This window comes from Neoarius graeffei, chromosome 11, assembly GCF_027579695.1.
Source record: "Neoarius graeffei isolate fNeoGra1 chromosome 11, fNeoGra1.pri, whole genome shotgun sequence".
Taxonomy (NCBI): Eukaryota; Metazoa; Chordata; class Actinopteri; order Siluriformes; family Ariidae; genus Neoarius; species Neoarius graeffei.
Genome location: NC_083579.1, coordinates 38,137,049 through 38,159,618, shown reverse-complemented (window position 1 = coordinate 38,159,618; position 22,570 = coordinate 38,137,049). Strand labels below are relative to the sequence as shown.

The 22,570-nt window shown below is 40.5% G+C and overlaps 1 protein-coding gene across 3 annotated transcripts in view; it reads left to right on the top strand.

The window, feature by feature from the left end:
* LOC132894247 (uncharacterized) overlaps positions 1-22,570 on the top strand; it is a 42,478-nt gene that overhangs the window by 6,000 nt on the left and 13,908 nt on the right. The window contains exons 2-5 of one of the 3 annotated variants that reach the window (XM_060933829.1): positions 805-997; positions 1,107-1,220; positions 12,165-12,253; positions 12,572-12,699. In XM_060933829.1, the coding sequence (XP_060789812.1) occupies positions 805-997; positions 1,107-1,220; positions 12,165-12,253; positions 12,572-12,699 (524 nt within the window). Of the gene's footprint in view, positions 1-804; positions 998-1,106; positions 1,221-12,164; positions 12,254-12,571; positions 12,700-13,759; positions 15,799-17,222; positions 19,796-19,869; positions 20,339-22,570 lie in introns of those variants that run through there. The other 2 variants (XM_060933828.1, XM_060933827.1) reach the window with 2 other exon arrangements.

The window sequence follows — 22,570 nt, the reverse complement described above, 5'->3', positions numbered from 1 at the left end:
TGACTGACTGGGAGGTCGCAATACACCATGATGTTCAATGTACGTTAAACACTCTAAAAACGAAACAATTTTCTTGTCATCCAAGACACAAAAACTATTTTGTCACATTCGTCATCATCACGATTCACACTTCTCCATATTCATCTACCCGCTTGTGCTGTACCCGAAAGTTTTTGTGACGTATGATCACGTGACAGCGGCTCTTCCGGTTGTAAAATATGCATATCGGAGCTCGAGCAGAAATGCCATATAATCATCACGAATATAACGATTTTGCTGAATTTAATAGATAATTTTGTATTTGTTGATGCAATTATTTCATATTTTTAATGGAAAGAAACTGATATAGCATGCATTTATGTTTCATGTCCCATGTCCTTTAACCTGTCAAATTTTTCTTGGTTTCAAAAAAAAAAGTTTGTCGGTTAAAGTAACCTGTAAATAACAGTAGAGGAAATGCTACAAGATTACACTTCGCCATCTCATTCCATGATCTTTTCGAGAGGAGTGAGTGAACAAATTGTTCCTCATACACAACTATTTATAACAGATGAGGCGTGTTGCAATAAACGGTTATTGTTTGACAGTTAAAAAGATACAAAGTCGCTGCGGTAAGGTAACGTCAACCAACTGATTTAGAACGGTCACTTAGTTAAATCATGGAATACGATGCGCGTGCCTGATATGCACAGCATCATGGGAGTTTGAGTTTACTACCACGTAACACCACAACTTTGTTTTTACTAAACCACAGCACAATGAACTAGCACTTACATCGTCATCAATCTCTTGACACTTTTGAAGGTTTCCCAAGGACAAAGACTTGAGGAAGAAGTGGGAAGTGGCTTTGAGGAGAGAAGGATTTACTGCAAGTGACCATTCAATAGTCTGCAGTCAACATTTTAAGCAGGCTGATTTTGATCGGACGGGTCAGATTGTCCGACTACATCATGGAGCTATTCCATCCCTTTTCAGCTTCCCGGTTCACCTCCAAAAAGTAGATGCATCACCATAAGGCTCTTAGCATTCATACATATAAACATTATATTGTCAAACAAACCTATCCTTTTATATATTGTATTATTCATGATGTTTCTTCAATTCAGTTGGTGAAGGGCAGGGCTACATCTACCGCCAGAAGAGCTGAAGAAAGCCTGTATGTGGCCTCTGAAGATTCCCCAGAAATGGCAACCTCACACCCACAACCTCAGCCTAATGATGTGAGTATTTCTAATTTAAATGTCATATCTTAATGTTTCTGGACATATTAAAATCTCACTTGTTTTGCCGCAACTCATTTGGCACACTCAAAAATAACTTGTTTTTATATGTGATGACTACTAGAAAGAATGTGGATGTGAGCCATAAACTAGTGGTGTCAAGGTGATATTTGTGAAGTGAAAAATTATTCATACCATGTTCATCCCTCTTTCTTCTAGGACCATAGCTATTCCTTGCCTGCGTCTCCTATGTTTGACATTAATTTGTTATAAATAAATGTTTTGATATGCTTTACAACAAAAAAAAATGTTTGTGGTCAATATATGGTCATCACACATTGACCTACATACCAAACAAAGTGCCCCACTCAACCTGAATACATCAGCTTTGCTGAAGGGGGTGTCAGATTGTGTTGAAGGATGTAAAAGGCTCTTATAAATTCACTGACTAGATTAATTTCCCCTTTGATATGTTCTTAACAATCTATTTAAAGAAAAGATACACACATTTGAATCATTATAATGGATTTAGATTGTTAAAACCGCATTTTATTTCAAAAAGTGTCCCACTTTACCTGAATTTACCCTATCCATTGCAACAGATTGGTGGTTGTAGCCGATAGAAAAACGTTAAGCTGTTTATATCTAATGTATTTAGTATTCACACATTTTTTGTAGGATATTAATCACCGTTTCCTCAACTTCAACAATCTCCGACGTCTGTTCACTTAATATCAGGATATTCTATTAACGTGAAGCCAACTATGAATAATAATCCCACTGCTATCCTTCATCATAGTGTAGGTGTAATTAATGATTGTGTATTTAGGATTGGATAAGTGATCAATCTTTAATAATTACATGAAATCAGTCTCATTAAATTTGAAGGTTAATAGTTAAAATGAATCAATCCTATTGAATCGTTTGATTTGACTCATTTGAATTGAATCATACCATAGAATCAGTCTCATTTGAATTGTTTGAAGTGAATCATTTAGTGAATCGTTCAATGAATCATTTAGTGAATCATTTAGTGAATCATACCATTGATCCTGGGTAAATTACCAGACAGCTAAAATGGTATCTTCCAAATTATTATTGATCACTTACCATATTACAAATTATCTACACCTTTCCTTGAATTCTTTGCGATTGGGCCACCTCAAAAGTATTAGAACAGCAGATGAATACACACAGCTTTGATAATAAATGAATTTATTATACAAAGATCAAAAATGGATAATCAGTTGGAATATATACAGTGGTGTGTGTGTGTGTGTGTGTGTGTGTGTGTGTGTGTGTGTGTAAGAGAGGGAGAGACACCTTGGGTCTCTCTTGAAGTTGGAATGTGTCCATGCAAGGACGAGCCAGGGTGTGTGTGGAATGTTTATCTGCAATCTTGGTGTGTGTGTGTGTGCGCGCGCGTGGGGGGAAGGCCCTATGGCCTAGCTAAAGTGTGTTTGTTATCTGCAATCTTGGAGGAGGTGAATCCTCATGATTTAGTGAGCACGTGTTTTCTAAGTAACAAAGGAATTCCACACTCATAACATTATCAAACTCACTGAAATCTTAATAAGATCAAAATGTATAATAAGAATGAAATTGAGGGTTTTAGTAAGGAATGAGAGAGACATGCACAAACTTATGGATTAACCAATTTTAAATCAACAAACAAATGATAGAGAACCAAAATTCAGTGTACACTTCATTTAACTTCATATAACTTCACATTAAGTGAATAACTAATTCCTAAGACTTAAACTTCTGCCCAATGCCTTTCTTACTGCAAAAGTCTCGCCTTTTGTAGGAAGCACAGTCTTACTAGAGAAGTGGATCTCGGAGAGGAAGTTTGCGCTTCGGTGAGGAAGAGAGAAGTTTTCTCTGGAGATCTTCGTAGTTGATGAGATGAACAGTCTTTGTTCAGTACCGTGCACGGATTTAAAAGAAAGAAACTGCTTTCGCTCGCAGTTGCGTATGCTTTAAAAGAAAAATAATACTTGCAAACCAGTTTAATAACTCGCTTGAGTTGATGATCGTGTGTTTCCGAAATCTAACTTGATCAGGGTTAGATAGAGAAGAAAACGCGCGGTTTAGACGTCTGATGGTGAGTACTGTTCTTCTGGTCAGTCTCGCTTGGAGTCCGACGCGAAAGAGCGAAGATGGCTGGGTTCCAACTCTTTTTCTTGGAATGCTGAAAGATGTGATGTAAGTGATCCCGCCCAGGCGTGACGTAGTCAACGCGGAAGTTGGCTGGGAGTTGTAGTTCTTAGACACAAGATGGTGGCATGATACCTACATTAGCTACATGTATGACAAAAAAATGCGAGCCAGCGCATTACACTGAGTGCGGCATATCACCACTCCAAGATGGTGGCCCCGCGTCTCGTCAGCGCTTTTAGAATTTACGTTGGATGCTCCGTCTACGTAATAATAGGATGTCTATAGCTTGCTCTCCATATTTTATAGAGCTCAGTGCCCTAACCCCCTGACCACGTCATCGCTTGTTTACCGTAATGTATTATGGGCGATATCCGGGGTTAGCTTCGCCATATTCTTTACTTTCGCCTTTGTTAAACGCTGCGTAGTTCTGTGTAACCGGTTTTAACCATGCCTAAAGTGAACTGCTGTGTGCCTTATTGTGTCTCCACAACAAATGGCCCTTTTCCACTACCCTTTTTCAGCTCGCTTCAGCTCACTTCAGCCCGACATGGCTCGCGTTTCGACTACCAAAAACCAGCACGACTCAGCTCGCTTCAGCCCTGCTTAGCCCCTAAAACTCGCACCGTTTTGGAGTGGGGCTGAAGCGAGCCAAACCGTGCCGAGTGAGGCTGGGGGCGTGAGCAGACACTCCCCTGTGCACTGATTGGTGAGGAGGAGTGTCCTCACATGCCCACACACGCCCCGCGAGCGCGCTGGGATCTGTAAACACCGCAAACCCGGAAGAAGAAGAATTACGAATTACGAGAATTTCTGAAGCCTTATGCGCCTCGCCTCATCTATACGCTCTTGCCAGTATCTGTTGGCGTTGTCGGTGACAACAAGCCACAGAACCAAGACCAGCAACACTAACGACTCCATGTCCTCCATGTTTATTGTTTACTATTCGGGTCGTGAGACTACCGCTTAAAAGATCACTGATGTCACTGTTTGCGCTGCTTAACGACATCACCTGACGTCCACCCACTTTCGCTAACTCCACCCAATGTGTCCACCCACTTCCAGCCAGCACGGTTCAGCGTGGTTGTAGTCGAAATGCAACTCCAACAGCCCCACTCAGCCCAACTCAGCATGGCACGGCTCAGCCCAACTCAGCCGCGTTGGTAATGGAAAAGCGGCAAAAGAGAACTCCTAATTTGAGCTTTTATCAGCTGCCAGTCGAGGAGAACAGAAGAAAGAAATGGATAAGTTTAATCCACAATGAAAACCTCCGAACTGAATCGAAATGGACGAGTGTTTGTAGCTTACATTTCTCTGGTGGGAAAAAGACGTACTTAAACCGTGACCCAGCGATATTTCCATGGTCTGCGGGATGGTCTTCGGTTATAGAAGATTATAACAATCGACACTGTTCATCATCTGAAACCAGCGACATTCCAAAGCCTGGAAAACACAGAAGTGTTGTTCGGCCTTTACCTCTCAACATACCCAAGCACTCGGGAGCTGAACGAGACTGTCGGAGCGAGGAAACTCCCAAATCACGGAAGGTTTTCATTCCGGTATGTTTGTGAACCCCACTAACACCATGCACTGGATGTTTCCTGATATCAAGTTTTATTTAACTGATGTCTCGTTTATAAATGTTTTGATGCTGTTCATCTGGATCTCGGATCATGAAGCAATACAGCTGATTTTTCAGAATAGTTTCCCTTAATGCATCTGTAACTTTTTCATCGTGCTGGGTCAAGATTAAGCACAAGGCGATGATTTCATTAAAACAAAGCGTTTTAGAAAATGGTAAGAAATAATTGAAGATTAAAAGAAACAAATTCCTGGGTTTCACGTGACGCGAAGTCACATCCGCCTCATTAGTTATTCAAAACTTTATCCGGTAGTCTGACCATAGATAATAGAGGGGCGTGGTTAGGAAACCCGGCGAACTTCAAAGGGATAACTCTTTATGGGTTGGACTTGATCACGTGACCCTGAGAGTGCACACTAGTTTATAGACCGATAGAACTGAGCGAGTAGTATTTCAAGCGAGCGATATTTTCCTAGATTTCTTTACTTTGGCAATACTTTATTCAAGTTTCCAGAAATGGCAGGCCGAAATTGTGCAGTTTTTGGTTGTGGTTCCTGCAGAAGAACCAAAGGAATCGGCATTTTTAAGCTGCCGTTGGCGAGCGATGAAGCTCATAAGAAATGGCGAGAGGAATGGCTTGGTGAGCTGAAGAAGACAAGAGAATTAGACCAAGATTTTAGAGAACAGATTGAAAGGGATACAGTCTACACCTGCGAGAAGCATTTTGCGCCTGAAGATGTTGAAATATGCAAGTATTCAGTTATTGTTTGTTATTGATCGGTGTGAGACCGTACAACCGGGGCGTCACTAGGCCTTTATTATTGGGCCACGTGCCCCAGTAAAAATCAGCTGTGCCCCAGTAAGAAAATGTTGAAAGATTTTCGTAATAAACTAGTTTCTTTGGCAGATCATTTATCTACTGTAAGTTGTAGGACAGAGTGTGTTTCAAACTTCTATCGCCTCTTCTTTCTAACTAATTTTCTGATTGGTCTGGGAGATTCTCACTGTAAACATAGCGTGCGTGCGGCGTGCCATGAGTCCATTTAGCCTACTGGAGAGATGAGTCTACTCTTTGGATGAGTCAGAGAACGGGCTCTGGATGAGTTAAGGTAGTGCAACAAAACTAAGCAATCCATATTCTAACAAACCCATTAAACTACATGGAATTAAACGATATTAAACTACTTTTCCAGATGGATATCAGACAATTCTTCTCACGAAGCAGAGACGGGGCAGGGAAACAGTGACAGGTGAGGAGGAGGGTGAGAGAGGTAAGATTAAGGTTGTAGGCTATGTGCTAGTCAGTCATAACTAACCAGCTAAGTTCGTGAATCGTGAGAGTTGAGGTGACACGTTTAGCATCAGCATGCATTAAAAGCCCAAATGCCAACAATAAATTTTTTGGGGACTGGGATGTGTTTTCTGTCTCGTTGACCTATTCCTCGCATAACTTCATCCATGAGAGCATGAGAATTATCCACTTTGCATAGGTTGGGGACAGGAACGTTAAAGTGCATTGTGCGGGGGGGCATTTTGTGTGTGTGTGTGTGTGTGTGTGTGTGTGTGTCGGGGGGGCAGTGCCCCAGTAAACCTTAATTCCTAGTGACGCCCCTGCGTACAACGCTAAGCTTTAGTTGAGCTTCCCTTTACTTAAATTTTTTCTTTCTTTTGAACTGTTTTCTCAAAATATTCCTTTGTCTTGATTGTTTTTTTCTTTTGCTTTTTTGTAGTTCACTCCGAAAAACTAGCAAAAAAGAAACCCATATTTGGTGCTGTGCCTAAGCTGAAAATGCCTAAGAGAAGCCATGAAACCTCTAACAAGCCAGAACGTGCACCAAGACCAGAACGTCCTGTTGTTCAAGAGGTTGTTAAATCATCAGACACTGGCTACTACAAAACATTGCCTGAACTCTGTCAATGAGTCATGAGTTTGAAATCCCTTGAAGAGAGACCAATGCATTAAAGAATGGCTACAACAAAACAACTAAAGATGTTCAAACAAAGCTTCTGATCTAAAACTACATGAAAACGAGAGTTCGGGTGCAAATGTTTAAAAAACAAAACTTGATCTTCGGCATGAACTTGTATTTTTGGTTGATATCTAGACCACAAGAGATCAAGTTCAAGTTTAGTCAAGTTTAGTCTGGGCAGTCGCGCGGCTCAACTTTCACGCAAATTCACAAATTTCATACTTGCATCATTAACTGAGGTCGTAAAGTGCTCCTCTATTTCTTAATTTTCCAATAAAATATCTAAGATGGCATCAAAATCATCCACAAACAAGAAGTAGTCGTCAGATCCGTCAACCATGTTTGTTGTTGCCGGGTTAAAGTGTGCACTCTCGTGATGACGTCACGGTACAGTTCAACCTCAAATATGAAACAATAGGACAGTCCTTTGAAGTTTGCCGGGTTTCCTAACCAGTCCCCTCTAACTATTGCCGCTTTTCCACTACAAACGCGGCTGAGTTGGGCTGAGCCGTGCGGTGCTGAGTTGGGCTGAGCCGTGCGGTGCTGAGTTGGGCTGAGTCGAGCTGAGCAGGGCTATTGAAGTTGCATTTCGACTACAACCGCGCTGAACCGTGCTGGCTGGAAGTGGGTGGACACATTGGGTGGAGTTAGCGAAAGTGGGTGGACGTCACGTGATGTCGTTAAGCAGCGCAAACAGTGACATCAGTGATCTTTTAAGCGGTAGTCTCACGACCTGAATAGTAAACAATAAACATGGAGGACATGGAGTCGTTAGTGTTGCTGGTCTTGGTTCTGTGGCTTGTTGTCACCGACAACGCCAACAGATACTGGCAAGAGCGTATAGATGAGGCGAGGCGCATAAGGCTTCAGAAATTCTCGTAATTCGTAATTATTCTTCTTCCGGGTTTACGGTGTTTACAGATCCCAGCGTGCTCGCGGGGCGTGTGGGCATGTGAGGACACTCCTCCTCATCAATCAGTGCACAGGGGAGTGTCTGCTCACGCCCCCAGCCTCACTCGGCTCGCTTCAGCCCCACTCCAAAATGGTGCGAGTTTTAGGGGCTAAGCAGGGCTGAAGCGAGCTGAGTCGTGCTGTTCTTTGGTAGTCGAAACGCGAGCCGTGTCGGGCTGAAGCGAGCTGAAGTGAGCTGAAAAAGGGTAGTGGAAAAGGGCCATATGGTCTGACAGTGTTTGTACAGAGAAGGTGCATTACTCGCATGAGAAATACCTTACGCTTGTGTTGTTTTAGGCTGTTCAAATCGATCAAACCGTGAAACTGATAAAAGTTTCTTCAGGGTTCCTCATGAACTCATAAAAAAGGGTGAACGAACATAGGATTTCACAAAAAGGCGTAGAGAAAGGTGGCTTTTGAACCTCTCAGTGAAATCGAAGGGAGTTGAATCGAAGCATGCTCGAGTTTGCAGCGATCACTTCGTGAAAGGCTTCTCTCTCTCTTAGCTGTCCTCAGTGTACTTTCCAAGTACTTTTCTTGCTATGTTTCGTTATTTTATGATGCTTTTTTTTTTTTTTTTAAGCCCCGGAGCACTAAAGTCCCCAGCTGTTTCTTTGTTTACTTTTCACTCAATTGCCGCCACATTGAAAACAGTGTGTGTGCGTCTTTAAAGGTGCCCTTCCGCCAAAAACGTTTAATACTGGCTCTTTTTGAAATACCATAGTTCACTCCGAGTTGCATATGCATGCTGCATGTGAAAATGTAATTCTACCCCCATTCCCTGTATTAGCTTATGAAAGAAAATAGTCAGAAAAACGAGTGGATCAGAAAAAGCCATACGAAGTTGCGTCACTTCGAAAATTAGTATTCATGGCCTCGCCCACCTTGGCTTGCGACCGCCCATGGGAAGAAAGTTCGAATTTAAGCGCGAGGAGAGATAGCAGAGCCCATCTCGTCAGTAGCTAACGAAGAGGACCTAACAGCAAGCTGAAAACATGTCTGAACAAGTTCGTGCCTGTGTTATTTGTGGCAATAACACATCAACGTTGCATGTTTGGGGAGGCTGGGACCTCCCCTGCACGAGTTACGAGCGTTCAAAGTCGGGCTGGGGCCGCCGACAGAAACGAAACCTAAGCGGAGCAACGTTGCAAGATAGAAGTGGTGAAGAAGAAATGTTTGGAATTTATCTTTGGAACACCACCAGCGAAGTATAATGCAGCGTTAGTACTGTGTTCTGATCATTTCGACCACAGTGAGTTTTCAAACCTCGGTGCCTTCAGTAGTGGTTTTGCTTCGAGGTTGTTTTTAATACCTGGATCTGTCGACCACCAGCTCACAAGCTGTAAGTAAAACATGAACTTTTTGTTTGAAGGTTTTTGTTACAAAATAGCATGTTCATATTCTCCACGTTAGCATGCATGACATGGCCACAAGCTAGGCAGGGATGAGAGTTTTCCGCTTTTCGGCGGATTTCCGCTTTTTCCGAATAAAAAAAACGACCTTTTAATATTATGCCAAATCCGTTGAGAATTTTTTTAAATTAATTTCAGGGGGTTGGGGTATGTTCCTTCATGCTGTTCAAACTTTATTAACTCCAACGATGTTTACACATTATTTGTAAGTCGCCATCTTTAGTCTCGTTTAAATCTCGTTGAATGTGATGTAAAATTCGTGTTATCTACATTGTTATTGGTCAAAACATCGATGTCGAGACCATAATAGCCAATCAGAACAGTTTTTACAAAGACACCCATATCCGCTTGTTCTGACCCACTGGAGGTAGCGTCACAGTGCTGTTAGCCAATCAGAGGTAACACGTTTACATGTCATGAATATTAATGAGTAAGAGCTGAAATCCTGTAGTTCTCCCGCCACCCACTCCTCCACCAAACTAGAACAGCCTGAAACAGGAGAACCACAGCATTTTCTTTTTCACCAAAACCGGCTCACAGGGCATTCATTCATACTAGAGACCACCGCACAATTAATGAAAAAACGATGCGAGGAGACGTTTAACAGGGAGTCTTAGCGGGCTTTTCAACGACGACAATACAGACTGGGCTCCAACACTGAAATTAGGTCATGATAAAGTCAAACAGCAGTCAGAGGAAGATAAAGAGCGCGAAGTAAGAGCAAAATCTTTGTTTTAAAATCTCATCTCATTATCTCTAGCCGCTTTATCCTGTTCTACAGGGTCGCAGGCAAGCTGGAGCCTATCCCAGCTGACTACGGGCGAAAGGCGGGGTACACCCTGGACAAGTCGCCAGGTCATCACAGGGCTGACACATAGACACAGACAACCATTCACACTCACATTCACACCTACGCTCAATTTAGAGTCACCAGTTAACCTAACCTGCATGTCTTTGGACTGTGGGGGAAACCGGAGCACCCGGAGGAAACCCACGCGGACACGGGGAGAACATGCAAACTCCACACAGAAAGGCCCTCGCCGGCCACGGGGCTCGAACCCGGACCTTCTTGCTGTGAGGCGACAGCGCTAACCACTACACCACCGTGCCGCTCTCAATAAAATGTTTTTCTATTAAAAAAACAAAGCACAAATAAAAGTAATCTTCGCCAGAAAAACCCAATATTATGGCATCTTTTCATGTATCAAAGCAGAACTGAAGGCAAATTTTTTTCTAATTAAAATTCTATTTCTCATTTCATTAAATATCGGAATGTATTTTTGATCGCTATTTTGTCGCTGCTATAGCAAGTTCTGAGTGTTTGAAATATGCTCTGTAATATCAGTCCATATGTCAAAGCAATGGCCGTAAATGAGAATTTGTTGAGACCTGTGCAAGACATCGTAGGACGGAAGTAAAATGTACAGCGGAAATTAAAGTGACCGACATCTGCCAAGGTTGTCAAAAGACGCGCGCGCCCTCTTTCGAATGCTGATGTAATCAAGCCGGAAGTTTTGTTTGTTTTGATAGCAATCACGAAAGTTTGAAAAAAGTAGGCAGTAATCGTCATTTAAACTCGTTTTTGTGCAATATTTCGTTTGGAAAACAGTTTTCAAAATGGTGGCGCTGACACCTGGCTGACACTTCATGTTTCGAAGTCTTGCACAAGTCTTGTGAAGATCACGCGGATAAGTGACTCCTGCCGTGGACCAAACAAACTAAATTCAACATGGCTAAAAACTGGATAGACTGATAAGTATATTTAATTGCAATTAGTTGCCAATACGAGTCACGATATAAGGTTACTAAAACCAAAAACGTCATTGAATAACACGTTAATTAAGAAATAAAGCAAGTTTAAAATGATTTCAGTTCTCCTTTAAATCAAAGTTTAAGCTTTAGACTAGCACCTAGTCCCCGCTCGTCATTCTCCATTCAAGATAGCGGCTTGATGTCTTCTTTATGAATTATGTATGTGTTTGAGCATTTATAACCCTAAATCTTGACTTCAAAGCAAGAAAACATCACAGATAAGGTCAGAAAGTATTAGAAAAACCAACAGGTTCTTATTTTATTAGCAATATTCATAATTTGTTTAGCTATTTGACGTTCATAAGTCCAATGTGATGTAAGCCTGATGTACAGAGCGAATTATTTATACAAGTTGTCTATAACAGAGGACAGAGGTTAGTCGGAATTTTTATTATTATTATTATTATTATTATTTTTTTTTTTAGTGGAAATTCAGCTGTGGAGAAGGGGATTTAAGAGAAGTAGGCCCGGCTCGTAATAAACCAATAACAACATGTGTCACAGAAGCTGTGTATCTACTTACACTTCAGCTCTGTTATTTCTTTTCATGTATACAGGTAACAAGATATTAGCCAGGTAGTGTAGAGTGTATTAATATTAGGACGACATACAAGCTGTAGATACTAGTATCGTAATATCTTCACGCTCTTTTTATTATTGGTTGGAACAAACTAGTAGGCCTGTTTAATAAACTTGGCAACAGTGTGGACTGCTGAACATTGGCATTTCTATTTACATCTTAAGGCAACCCCATACAGGGCATTAGACTCATTTATTTTGCATTTTTGACATAAAATAATATTTGTCTATGTTTATAGCTTTGCTGTTAATTGGTTTGTTTTCATTCGTATTTGATAAATGTATGAAGTTAATATTCTGTTTTAAATACATACCGGGATTCATACGAAATATCAGAAATAGTTTAAATGCTGGAACAAGAAAATCAGCCACATCAGTGGTCACTAAGTTGCAGTATATGCTCAGCTGCTACAGATGTTCAGTACTACAGCTGTTAAATCCACAGGACTTATTGAAATATGGACATGATGATTTGTTACAGACTTTTGAAGCAGCAGCTACCTTGCAGAGGGACGATGTGGAGAAACGGTTACAGACTTCAGTGCATTTCCATGATTACTTTCAGCGTTCGTAAGTGTTCTGGGTCTATTAAAGATATTAGAATGCCATGCTTAAGATGGTGCCACTTTATCCTTGGCGATGAAGTGAAAGCAAAATGGGTGAATCGGTGGATGAGGCTACTATTTCTGGTGTAACTTGTACTTCATCCTGTATTATGGAAAGGGAACTTTACAAGAGTAGCAGCTCTTAAAATGTGTGATTTAAATATTCAAATTTATAGTGAAACACTTTGGTAATGTCTTACTGGATTTCTGTTGAACTGCGTTCATTTGAGTGGACCAGTAGGCTGAGTTCAAGCACTGTGTTAATGTGTTTCTTTTTCCTCAGGGAAGAGGAAACCAACAGCACTGGCATCGGTGTTGTATCAGAGACCAATCAAGAGATGCAGATAAATTTCTCTTGTGCAGAGCACACAGATGTTCGCTGTCCCAGTGAAGCTGGAAAGCAGGATACAGGTATAGAAATAGAATGTCACTCGGTAGATCACATACCATCGCCAATATTGAACAATCACCAAATTGTACACACTCAGGTTGTATACCACCCCCCACCCAGATGAGTCCGGTTCCTCCTCCCTCCCTCCCCATCAAGATCCATGCAACCCTTTCTCGAAATGTGGAAGAAAATTGTGAAAAAAAAATTCCTGGATCTGCCCTTTTATTTGGACCCAAGATTGAGTGGGTTCTTTCTGGGCCCATGCCTTATCCTTCCACAAAGTTTAATTAAAATTAATTCAGCAGTTCTTGTGTAAACCTGATAACACAGGGGAGGAAAAACAGACAGGGGAAAATATAACCTTCTGCCACTGGCGAAGGTAATAAACACGTATACCTGAATTTTTCAAGCTGTATCATTCTAACTCTATGGTGATTGGCTGCAGATAATTAATTTATAAATTACTGGATTTCATGACCAGTGGAAAACCTAAAATGTCTGTATTTTGGTAACACGTAAAGGTCAAATTCTGTATCTTGTTGTATTTCGGCGATCTCTCGGATGAGTATGAGGTTTGGTTTTCTCTGCCCGCTCCCAGATGCATGTTTTCTGAATTAACGACTCTTCTAGCTTCAATGATTTCCTCAGTCAGCTGTGCTTTCTTTGGCTTCCATGGTTTCAATCCTAAATCTTTACAAGTTTTTTATCAATTTCACTCAATTTGAGGCACAGTATCGCTTGTCTTTCGCTGACAGGTGTTTGTTTACATGTTGAAGTAGCCATGTTGTCTTCCTTCTGCCATACAAGCTGGCCAGTTCTCACGTTTTTTTGGTCCAAGGCCGAGAAGGGTCTATTGCAGGGGTGTCAAACCTGATCCATAAAGGGCCTTGTGGCTGCAGGTTTTCATTCCAGCCATGCAGCAGCACACCTGACTTGGCTCATTCAATCAACTGAACTGTCTTCACACAGTCAAATACTTGCAGCCACACCCACCCTTGATTAAAGGGTGGGTGTGTCAGTTGATTGAATCAGCCAAATCAGGGTGCTGCTGCATGGCTGGAATGAAAACCTGCAGCCACACGGCCCTTTATGGATCAGGTTTGACACCCCTGGTCTATTGGGATGACGATGAAACAGGGAAGCATTTGTACAGTATTCAAAGACAGGTTGATACTGGAAGGATAGAGGGCAGGAGTCAGAGAGAGGAAAACATCCCTCGTTTATTCTCTCAGCATAATGGGTAAACATCCCACTGGGAAATGTACACACTGTAGCCATCCAGAAAGTGTAGGACATGCACTACTCCACTACAAGTAGTATGAACATGAGAGAAATCAGCTTTTTCAATCATTAAGAATGGTAAATCATTATCATTTTACATTACCTGGTTTGCTAGGAAAAGCATTAAGTCAGATATATCACTTTATCAAATATTTAAAAGAAACAGAAATGGCTAAAAGAATATAGGCTTTTTTTTCCCAACTCCAATATCTCCTGTTCCACACTCCAGCCCAGTGGGTGGCGGTAATGCGCCTTTAAGTTGGTCTGCCAACCGCCAGAAAACCCTAAAGAAGAAGAACTGCAGGTTTGTTTGTGGCCATGTTGCCGGACAGCTTTGTGTTTAACAACAACTGGCACGAGTGTGTGTGAGAGTGATTGTGAGCTTAGTTCAGTAAACATCTACAGATAAACTTGTAGAGGTGACATCTAAAAGAATAATCCCAGGGAGCTGTAGTGCTTTTTGATGTAATAACAAGCGTGGAGAGAAGCCTGGTTTAACTTTTCACCGCTTCCCGGTGAACTCCGAAAGACGAGAACAGTGGTGAGCTGCAGTTAAACGTGAAGACTGGATGCCTACAAAACATTCCCGTGTGTGCGGAGAACATTTTATATCAGGATAGTGTGGGACCTCTGTGCACTTTTTCTAGCTCAAGGTTGTTCTGTTATAAAAATCCCATAGCTATAGATCTAGATCAAGCCTCAGTGTATCGTCATAGAACCGTGCTCGCGATAGCGTTCTATTCACTGATCTCTGTGTAAAATATCTGGATGGCTCATTGCCCATTCCCCGCTGTAGAGACGAGTGATTCATCTGGCCGCCATGTTACCACACCCTTCACGTATAGACCATGTGCACTTACGTCATAGGTCAGAGGGCAAGTTTGTTTATCCGCCATATTGGGTATCAAGCCGCAGCTCACTTCACACGCGGAAATTTTTGGAGCGTGATTAACATTTTCAGTCAGAATGGCTTGTTGTGTGGCAGTAGGGTGCTCTAACAGAAAAAGCACGAAGATGATTACATTTTTGTAATAAACATGATACGCTTGTGCATTTGAGTCAAAATTTGCTAATGGGTAATAATGGTGAGACACGTATAAAAAAATCATCTCCATCCACTATTTTAAACATAAATTGGATATTTTTTGGTTTAAATAAAATAATATTGCTCTAAGAAATAATGTTGACAACTTCAGATATCACAAGCTATATTTTCCCAATAAAATCATGAATTAATTTTTTGAAGTTGGTGAATTTTAGACACCCGACCGTAACAGTTCTGACTAACCAACTTCGACAAGGTTTGATTGCTATACAACTTATTGTCGGAATTAAATCAACTACACTCCATAAAACAGGTTTACTGAAGTGTTTAAAAAACCGCATACAATGGGCCTGCACATTTTCTAAACACGAAAAAATCATTTAAAAAAAGACCCTTATGCACGTTACTGTGTCTGTCAGAAGTCAACATCAACTTGTGAATAAGAATATTCCAACTAAAAACATTAATATAGAACAATATATGTAATCAATCACTTTAATATAAAAGCACCAATTGATTTATAATTAATTCTCGCCTTGGAATCTGCCTGTTTTCAAAATACATCGATGGTAAAATCAAAGGATCGCTGTCTGTCAGAAAATAACGTACACAAGACTGTATCGTATATCTCCGACCGGCATAGCACCGCATGATACACAAACCTCCAGGAAATCCACACTACCACAAGTTTTGATGACATCATCGCTTTCCGAGAAGATGGAGAAACTGGCCGCCTGAGCAGCGTGTTTTTGCAGTCTGTCAGGAAAGCTGACGTGCATAATACGTAACGCACGTAAGTATAGATTTGTTCTTCACTCACTAAAAATGAACCGTAGCGATCGGGGAACTGGCTGAAATACTTCATAATGGATGTAAACAAAAATTGACGCCAGTGCAACTGAAAGAATTTGCTGGGAGGGTGAATGATCGTGTGGAATGTGTTGGTCCCTGACGGAAGCAGGAAGTCGCACGTTACAATCTGACGGACATTTCTTATGCACGTTATATTTTGACGTCCCCCAATTGAAGATAAATAAAATTTCCCAACTTATGATCGACAAATTTCTTCTAATTACGCTGTTAAATTAACTGGGGTACGAGTACTGTTGGACATTGGCTGACCGTGTCTGGTGAGTGTTGTTGTCGTATGTTTTGACACTAAAGTGCTGACGTACGTTATTTTTGATGGACATTTCTTATGCACGTTATATTTTGACGTCTCCCAATTGAAGATTAGTAAAATTTTCCAACTTATGATCGACAAATTTCTTCTAATTACGCTGTTAAATTAACTGGGGTACAGGTACTGTTGGACTTTGGCTCACAGTGTCTGATGAGTGTTGTTGTTGTATGTTTTGACTTTAAAATGCTGATGTACGTTATTTTTGACAGACATTACTTATGCACGTTATATTTTGACATACCTGATTTGAAAAATTACGAAAATATGTCAAGGAATTTTGAATAACATACTGTTAGAAAACTGAGGTTAGGTTTTACTTGGATGTCTGTTTGAAAGTGTAGTTTGTGACATGTTTTTGACTTCAATAGGTCATTGTATGCTAACATATGTTATTATTTGAAAGACATTTCTTATGCACGTTATTCAGGGTTACCACTGGTCAGGGAAAAGTCAGGGAAATTTAGAATTTTGTGTGGAGGTCAGGGAAATTCATAAAAAGTCAGGGAAAATTGAGATTTGTGCTGGTGTCACGATATCGGTTGTTGTCGTGCCCTGCAGTATCAGTGAGCATGTTGACCAATTTGTGGTTTTCGCGGTAATTTTTATTCGAGAAAATATTTGTGTGTACAGTTAGTCAATTAGATATGTATGATATTGGTCAGTGAAAAATGAAAATAAGTCAGGGAATAGTCAGGGAATTTTGAAAGCTTGCGTGAGTGGTAACCATGTTATTTTTACGGATGTTATTGGTGTTTTAGAACAATATATTAACTGAAATTGTGATCATTCTTGTTTTATTATTTTAAAAATTAATAAATTCTCCAAGGCCACCACCATTTATCTTTTCCATAGGAAAAGCCACACTCAGTAAGGCTGCTATGATAATTTTGCTTTTGTATGTCACGTTTGACAGACATGAGCTAAGGTCCTCAATTAATGATATTGAGAAAAAATAATATTCACTTAGTCTGTACTATAGGTCAGTGTCATAACGTATGAGCACATCATTGATAGGATGTAATTTTTCATTCCAGAATGTCGTTGAGAATCCGACTTCGGAATGCTGATCGTAACAGTAAAAAGTCTGTACCATCCAATTCACCAGACGATGTGTCAAGCTCTGGCAGACGCAAAGCTGCCAATACAAGATACAGCCAAGCCTGGAGGGATCGTTTAAAAACAGACCATGTAAAATTTGCTGAGTTCAAAGCTTTAGAAGCTGAAAGAGCAAGGGAGTATAGAAGGAAGAAGAGTGCTGCTGCAAAAGTTAGTGATAAGGAGAAAAATCGAGAGCGACAGAGGAAGTTCAGAGCCAGAAAGAAAGAACAGTCTAAAAATTGTGAGCAGATCCCAAAACCTAAGAAAAGAAAGGTCTTAACAAGAAAAGAGAGAACAAAGAAACGAGAGTATGATAGAATAAAGAAGAGAGAGGAGAGGGAAAAGATGAGTGCCCAGAAAAAGAGAAGAATCCGTGAAAAAGATGTTGTACGAAAGAGAGAGAAGAGAAATAAGATGAAACCTACTGCTCCTGGTACCCCAGCTTCTAGTGCTGTTGCCACACCCAGTACAACAGGATCTACTGGTTTTAAAACTAAATCAGCAAAACGGATGGCGGTGTCAAGGATGTGGAAAAAAATTCCAGCTGATGCAGAGAAATTTGCGGACATTGTTATGGAGTTCGTAGTTGGTTGCAGTCCACGTAAAGAAGCAGCACTAAAATCGAGAGGTCTTCAAACATCACGTAGAAGAATAGAATTTGAGGACCCAAGTCAGGAGAAACTTAAATCTACAATCGAAAGTCTAAAGAAGAAAAGGGATGCATCATCCTTGGAGAAGCGGCGCGTAATTGTGAAGAGTTTGATGGTAGCCAAAAAGTATAGAATGCAGCGACTGATAGCTAAGCGCTTCAATATCCGTCCAGCATATCTAACTAAACTATCAAATGATCCGCCCAGAGAAGGCTTATGTAGGAAACGTAGGTCTGATGCCACTTGTTTGGATGTAGCGAACAACATAACAGCCTTCTATCGTAACCCCAAAGTGGCACGAGAACTTCCTTACATGAAAACTGTGAAAAAACAAGAACAGAGATTTCTTATGGAGGTCTCGCTACAGAAAGCCTACGAACTCTGGAAACTGGAGAATCCAGGTAATAATGTTGTGTCTTTCCCCGTGTTTTCCAAGCTCCGTCCTTCCTGTGTTGTTCTTCAACGTCAAACGGACTTAAATCAGTGTCTCTGTGAGTATTGTACTGGGGTGTTATTAAAGCTCCAGAGTCTGAACAGAATCCTCACTGCTACTAACAGTGATGACTGCGTAAAACTGAAGATCAAAGACAAATATGAAATAGTCAGCCTGTCTCTATGTCCCAAACGTGGTGACAACAAGTACCATGATCTTAAGTGTATCAACAGAACATGCTCAGACTGCGGCATAGCTCTACTGAAGGAACATTTTAAAACTGTAGTTGATTCCTATGGTGAACAGGTAGTTTCTTGGCAGAAGTGGGAGAATAAGTCCTACTCCCATGATGGCAAACAGAATACAAAGAAGGTTCAATCAACCAACTCTGGTCCCTTCAACACCATGTTTGAAGAGTTATTGGCTGAAACAGACTTTTTAGCTAAACATGTCTTCACAGCCAACTGGCAGCATGATCAGTTCAACCAAATCCGAGAAAAGTTGCCAGATAATTGGTCGTTGTTCGTGTTGGATTTTGCCGAAAATTACAGATGCTTGTCCCAAGACGAAATCCAGTCGGCACATTGGTCCACCCAGCAGGTAACAGTTCACCCAATCGTATGTTACTACAAGTGTCCCACAGAAGGCCACATTCACACTGTGCAGGAAGCCCTAGTTTTTCTGTCAGATGACCTGAGCCATGATGCCAATGCTGTCCATCACTTTGAAAAGCTCGCAATACAACATCTAAAACAAAAGCGAGGATTGAAACTAGAGCATGTAGTGGAGTTCACTGACGGCTGTGGCTCACAGTACAAGTCAAAAGCTCCATTTGCTGACATCAGTAACTCTAAGGGAGCACATGGTTTATCTCTCGAGAGATGTTACTTTGGATCTCGCCACGGCAAAGGCCCCAGTGATGGTGTCTCTGGGGTAGTGAAATCAGCTGTTAGACGTGCTGTCCTTTCCCGGAAGGTCACAGTAAATTGTGCTGAAGATATGTATAACTTCTGCTCTCAAAATCTCACGAAACTCAATTGTGATGGTCAACTCCGTTCATTCTATCTGGTGAAACGTGGTGAAATTCAGAGAGAACGTCCTATAACACAAGTAAGGTCTGCCCTTGCTGGAACTCGCGTACTTCACTCTGTGAGGTGTGTTTCTCCTGGTGTTTTGGATACTCGCCTGTATTCCTGCTTTTGTGATGGCTGTATAACTGCCCACGATGGAAGCCATTGTTCTAACTCTGACTATGTCCTTCCCTGGCAACGACGTACCTTGAGCTTACCACCTGAAGTAGCTGACTTATACCAGCCTGTTGATGAGGAACAGAATGACATATCGGTACCTGATGATTCTTCAGACGAACAGGCTCCAGCTCCAGTATCCAGCCTAGCAGATCTCTGGACAATGATTACTAACCCAGGTAAGGGTTGCCCAGTATAAGCTGAAAGTTCCCTCTTTTTGTTTGTTTGTTCCATTTTCGTCCTTTATCAACAGCGTAGGTCATGTAGGACACCCAGTTTTATTGGTGGAGGAAACTGCCAATTTCTTGGCGTAAACCACCGATCTTCAGATGGCAACTGGCAACCATGCCACATACACCCGAATTTTCAACCCAGTTTTATCGGGATTCAAACCCGGGCCAGAGGTGACAGCTCGTCAAAAGTCCGTCAAAAGTAACATGCATAAGTATACTAACCCACATGTGTTTAATATTGTATTGTTCCACAGAGTCCTGTTTCCAATCCTTAATGTTAATAGTAAGTTACTACTGTTATGTTATGAGGATTTCTTCACAATGAATTCTTGTGTTATGTCGGTTCATAAGTGATAACAGAAAAGTTATCACCTTGGCTCTTGGTTGTGAATCTTTTCACCTGTTTCTTGAATAATTATATTCTCATTTTCTGGAAAGATCTTTTGATATTTTCCATTAAGTATTGTAAAAACCTGATTATTTCATTCTTATATGCATGGAGTTTTGTAAAATAAGGAGAAAAAAAACTAAAAATACTTAATTTTTTTCCGTCAAAAAATAACATGCATAAGCGTAGATTTGATAACTTCGCAGATGATTTTTTTTGAAAATCCAGTGTGATTATCTTTTCAATTGTTAATATGTTTAATAAAATAATAAAAGTTTAATATGATGTAGTTTAATTTTTCAATAAAAGAATATGAATTTTGACATGATTTGTTACATATTATTACCCATTAGCAGATTTTCATCCATTTTCAATTTTTATGTTTCCTAAATCACTGACTCGTGGCATTCTACATTGCCATTACTAAAACTAGTAGTAGATCTAGTAATATCTATACATAATAGTTAGTACTACTACTAATTAAAAAACAGTATCATGCTACATGATTCATTGTATCACATTTCGTTTCAACATCGATGTAGAGGTCAGAGCGGGTGGGTGGACCACAGAAGTACGGCAGGCCAGAACTGAGTTCCAAAAACTCTTTTTATTTACACTTTACAGTCGCAAACATACACTCTCCCAGCCACACGCATACACACACATCAGTCATCTGGTTCGGGAGAGCTCACCACACAAACAGGTTAATTCACCTCAGGCGTAGTGATTCTGCCACTTACCTTCCCTGACTCCACCCTCTGGTCACAGACCGACGCTTGACCACGCCCCCACTGCCACATGCCCCCACCGCCTGACTCAGGCCGGGCAGCTGTCTCGTAATCAAGTAATCAATAAAATTTTGCCAAAGTGCCAATTTTAACATGTGTGTTCAAATGTCTGTCCATTACGTCAACAACTGTTTTTGGATCCTCTTAGTGGCTCTAACAAAACATTTAAAAATCTGAAGTTTAACAAATACTTTCTCCTATTGTTATTTTCCTCATACAATGGAAAAATGTAAAAACTACATCTATTTTGCAATAGTACAGAGGAGTGCAGGCCTAAATGTACGTCTGTCCATTACGTCAACAATAATGTGCAAATTGCCTTCTGACTGATTTTTCAAGCATCTGTTTTGTAAAAAATATTGTACTCCTCACACATTTTATGAAAAATTTGGATAAAACTTATGAATGTTTATATGTTAGAAAGGCATAAGTAATAACTTTAGGCCTGCTTTTTGTTAAATATGCTAACAAAAATGGCTTGAAGGGCAAAATTTATTAATAAAACGGTGTATTTTTGCAACTTTGACATAGTGATTCATGCATGCTTTTAATTTAGTTCATCAAAAACTAGACTTTTTAAGTAATACCATGTTAGTTCAGCTAAAAAAGGAAGATAAAAGTTTTACAACACTTATAATTTGCCTAATTTTTACTTGTAAAAATGTTTTTAAAAATTTGTCTTTCGACAAAAAGTGTACCTTATTTATATTACCGAATATGTTTGAAATTGGTATTTCATGTATATAAGGCCCAAAAAAAAATGTGTGTTTCCGGTTACGTAGATTTCAAAACTAGGGTCGGTAGGCAGGCTTTTTTTTTTTTTTGAATTTTTTTTTCAAGATGGCTGCCATAACCTATATTTAGACAGGAATAATTTCACAAAATATAATGAATTTCTTTGCAGGTCACCTGAGTTACCACCTTCTGATGAATCTGATGCAGCATGAGACACTTTTTAACATGAATTTTTCTGTAAATATAACAGCTCAATACACCATGAGAGAGAGAGAGCAGCCCCGCCCCTCTCTGCTCCCTGAGTGGAGCTCGTCGCCTTGGTAACGGTGCAGGGAAAAGACACAATATAACAAGCAAAGAGCGCTTTTTCTCAGAGTTCCCTCTCCTCGAACAACGCTGATTTACACGGAAACGAAAGGAGCTATTCACAAAATTCTTTCACATTGAGTGGTACAAGGCTCCCATGAACACATTAATGTAATTTTTTTGTCCCTAGTGTAAAAAATGTGGACATTAGAGTTAGTTAAAAACAAGTGACTTTTCTGATTTTGCAGTAAAAGCGCTGCCACGTTTATAATGGGAGTCTATGGGAGAGCGCGGCTGTCCTCTCCTTACTTTCAGACTTCTCATTCAAAAACTGTAAATCCTATCGCTCAGGGAGACACTTGTCTTGATTCACACAATGTGTGACTACAACTTTTGAGAAAGTTGTGTGTGTAGAGTGAAAATTGTGGCTGAGAAAACAGTTTAAATGAGAAAGTTAGAGCTTTTTTTTCAGGCTATCTACACTCTAAACTCCTGAGCTCCACT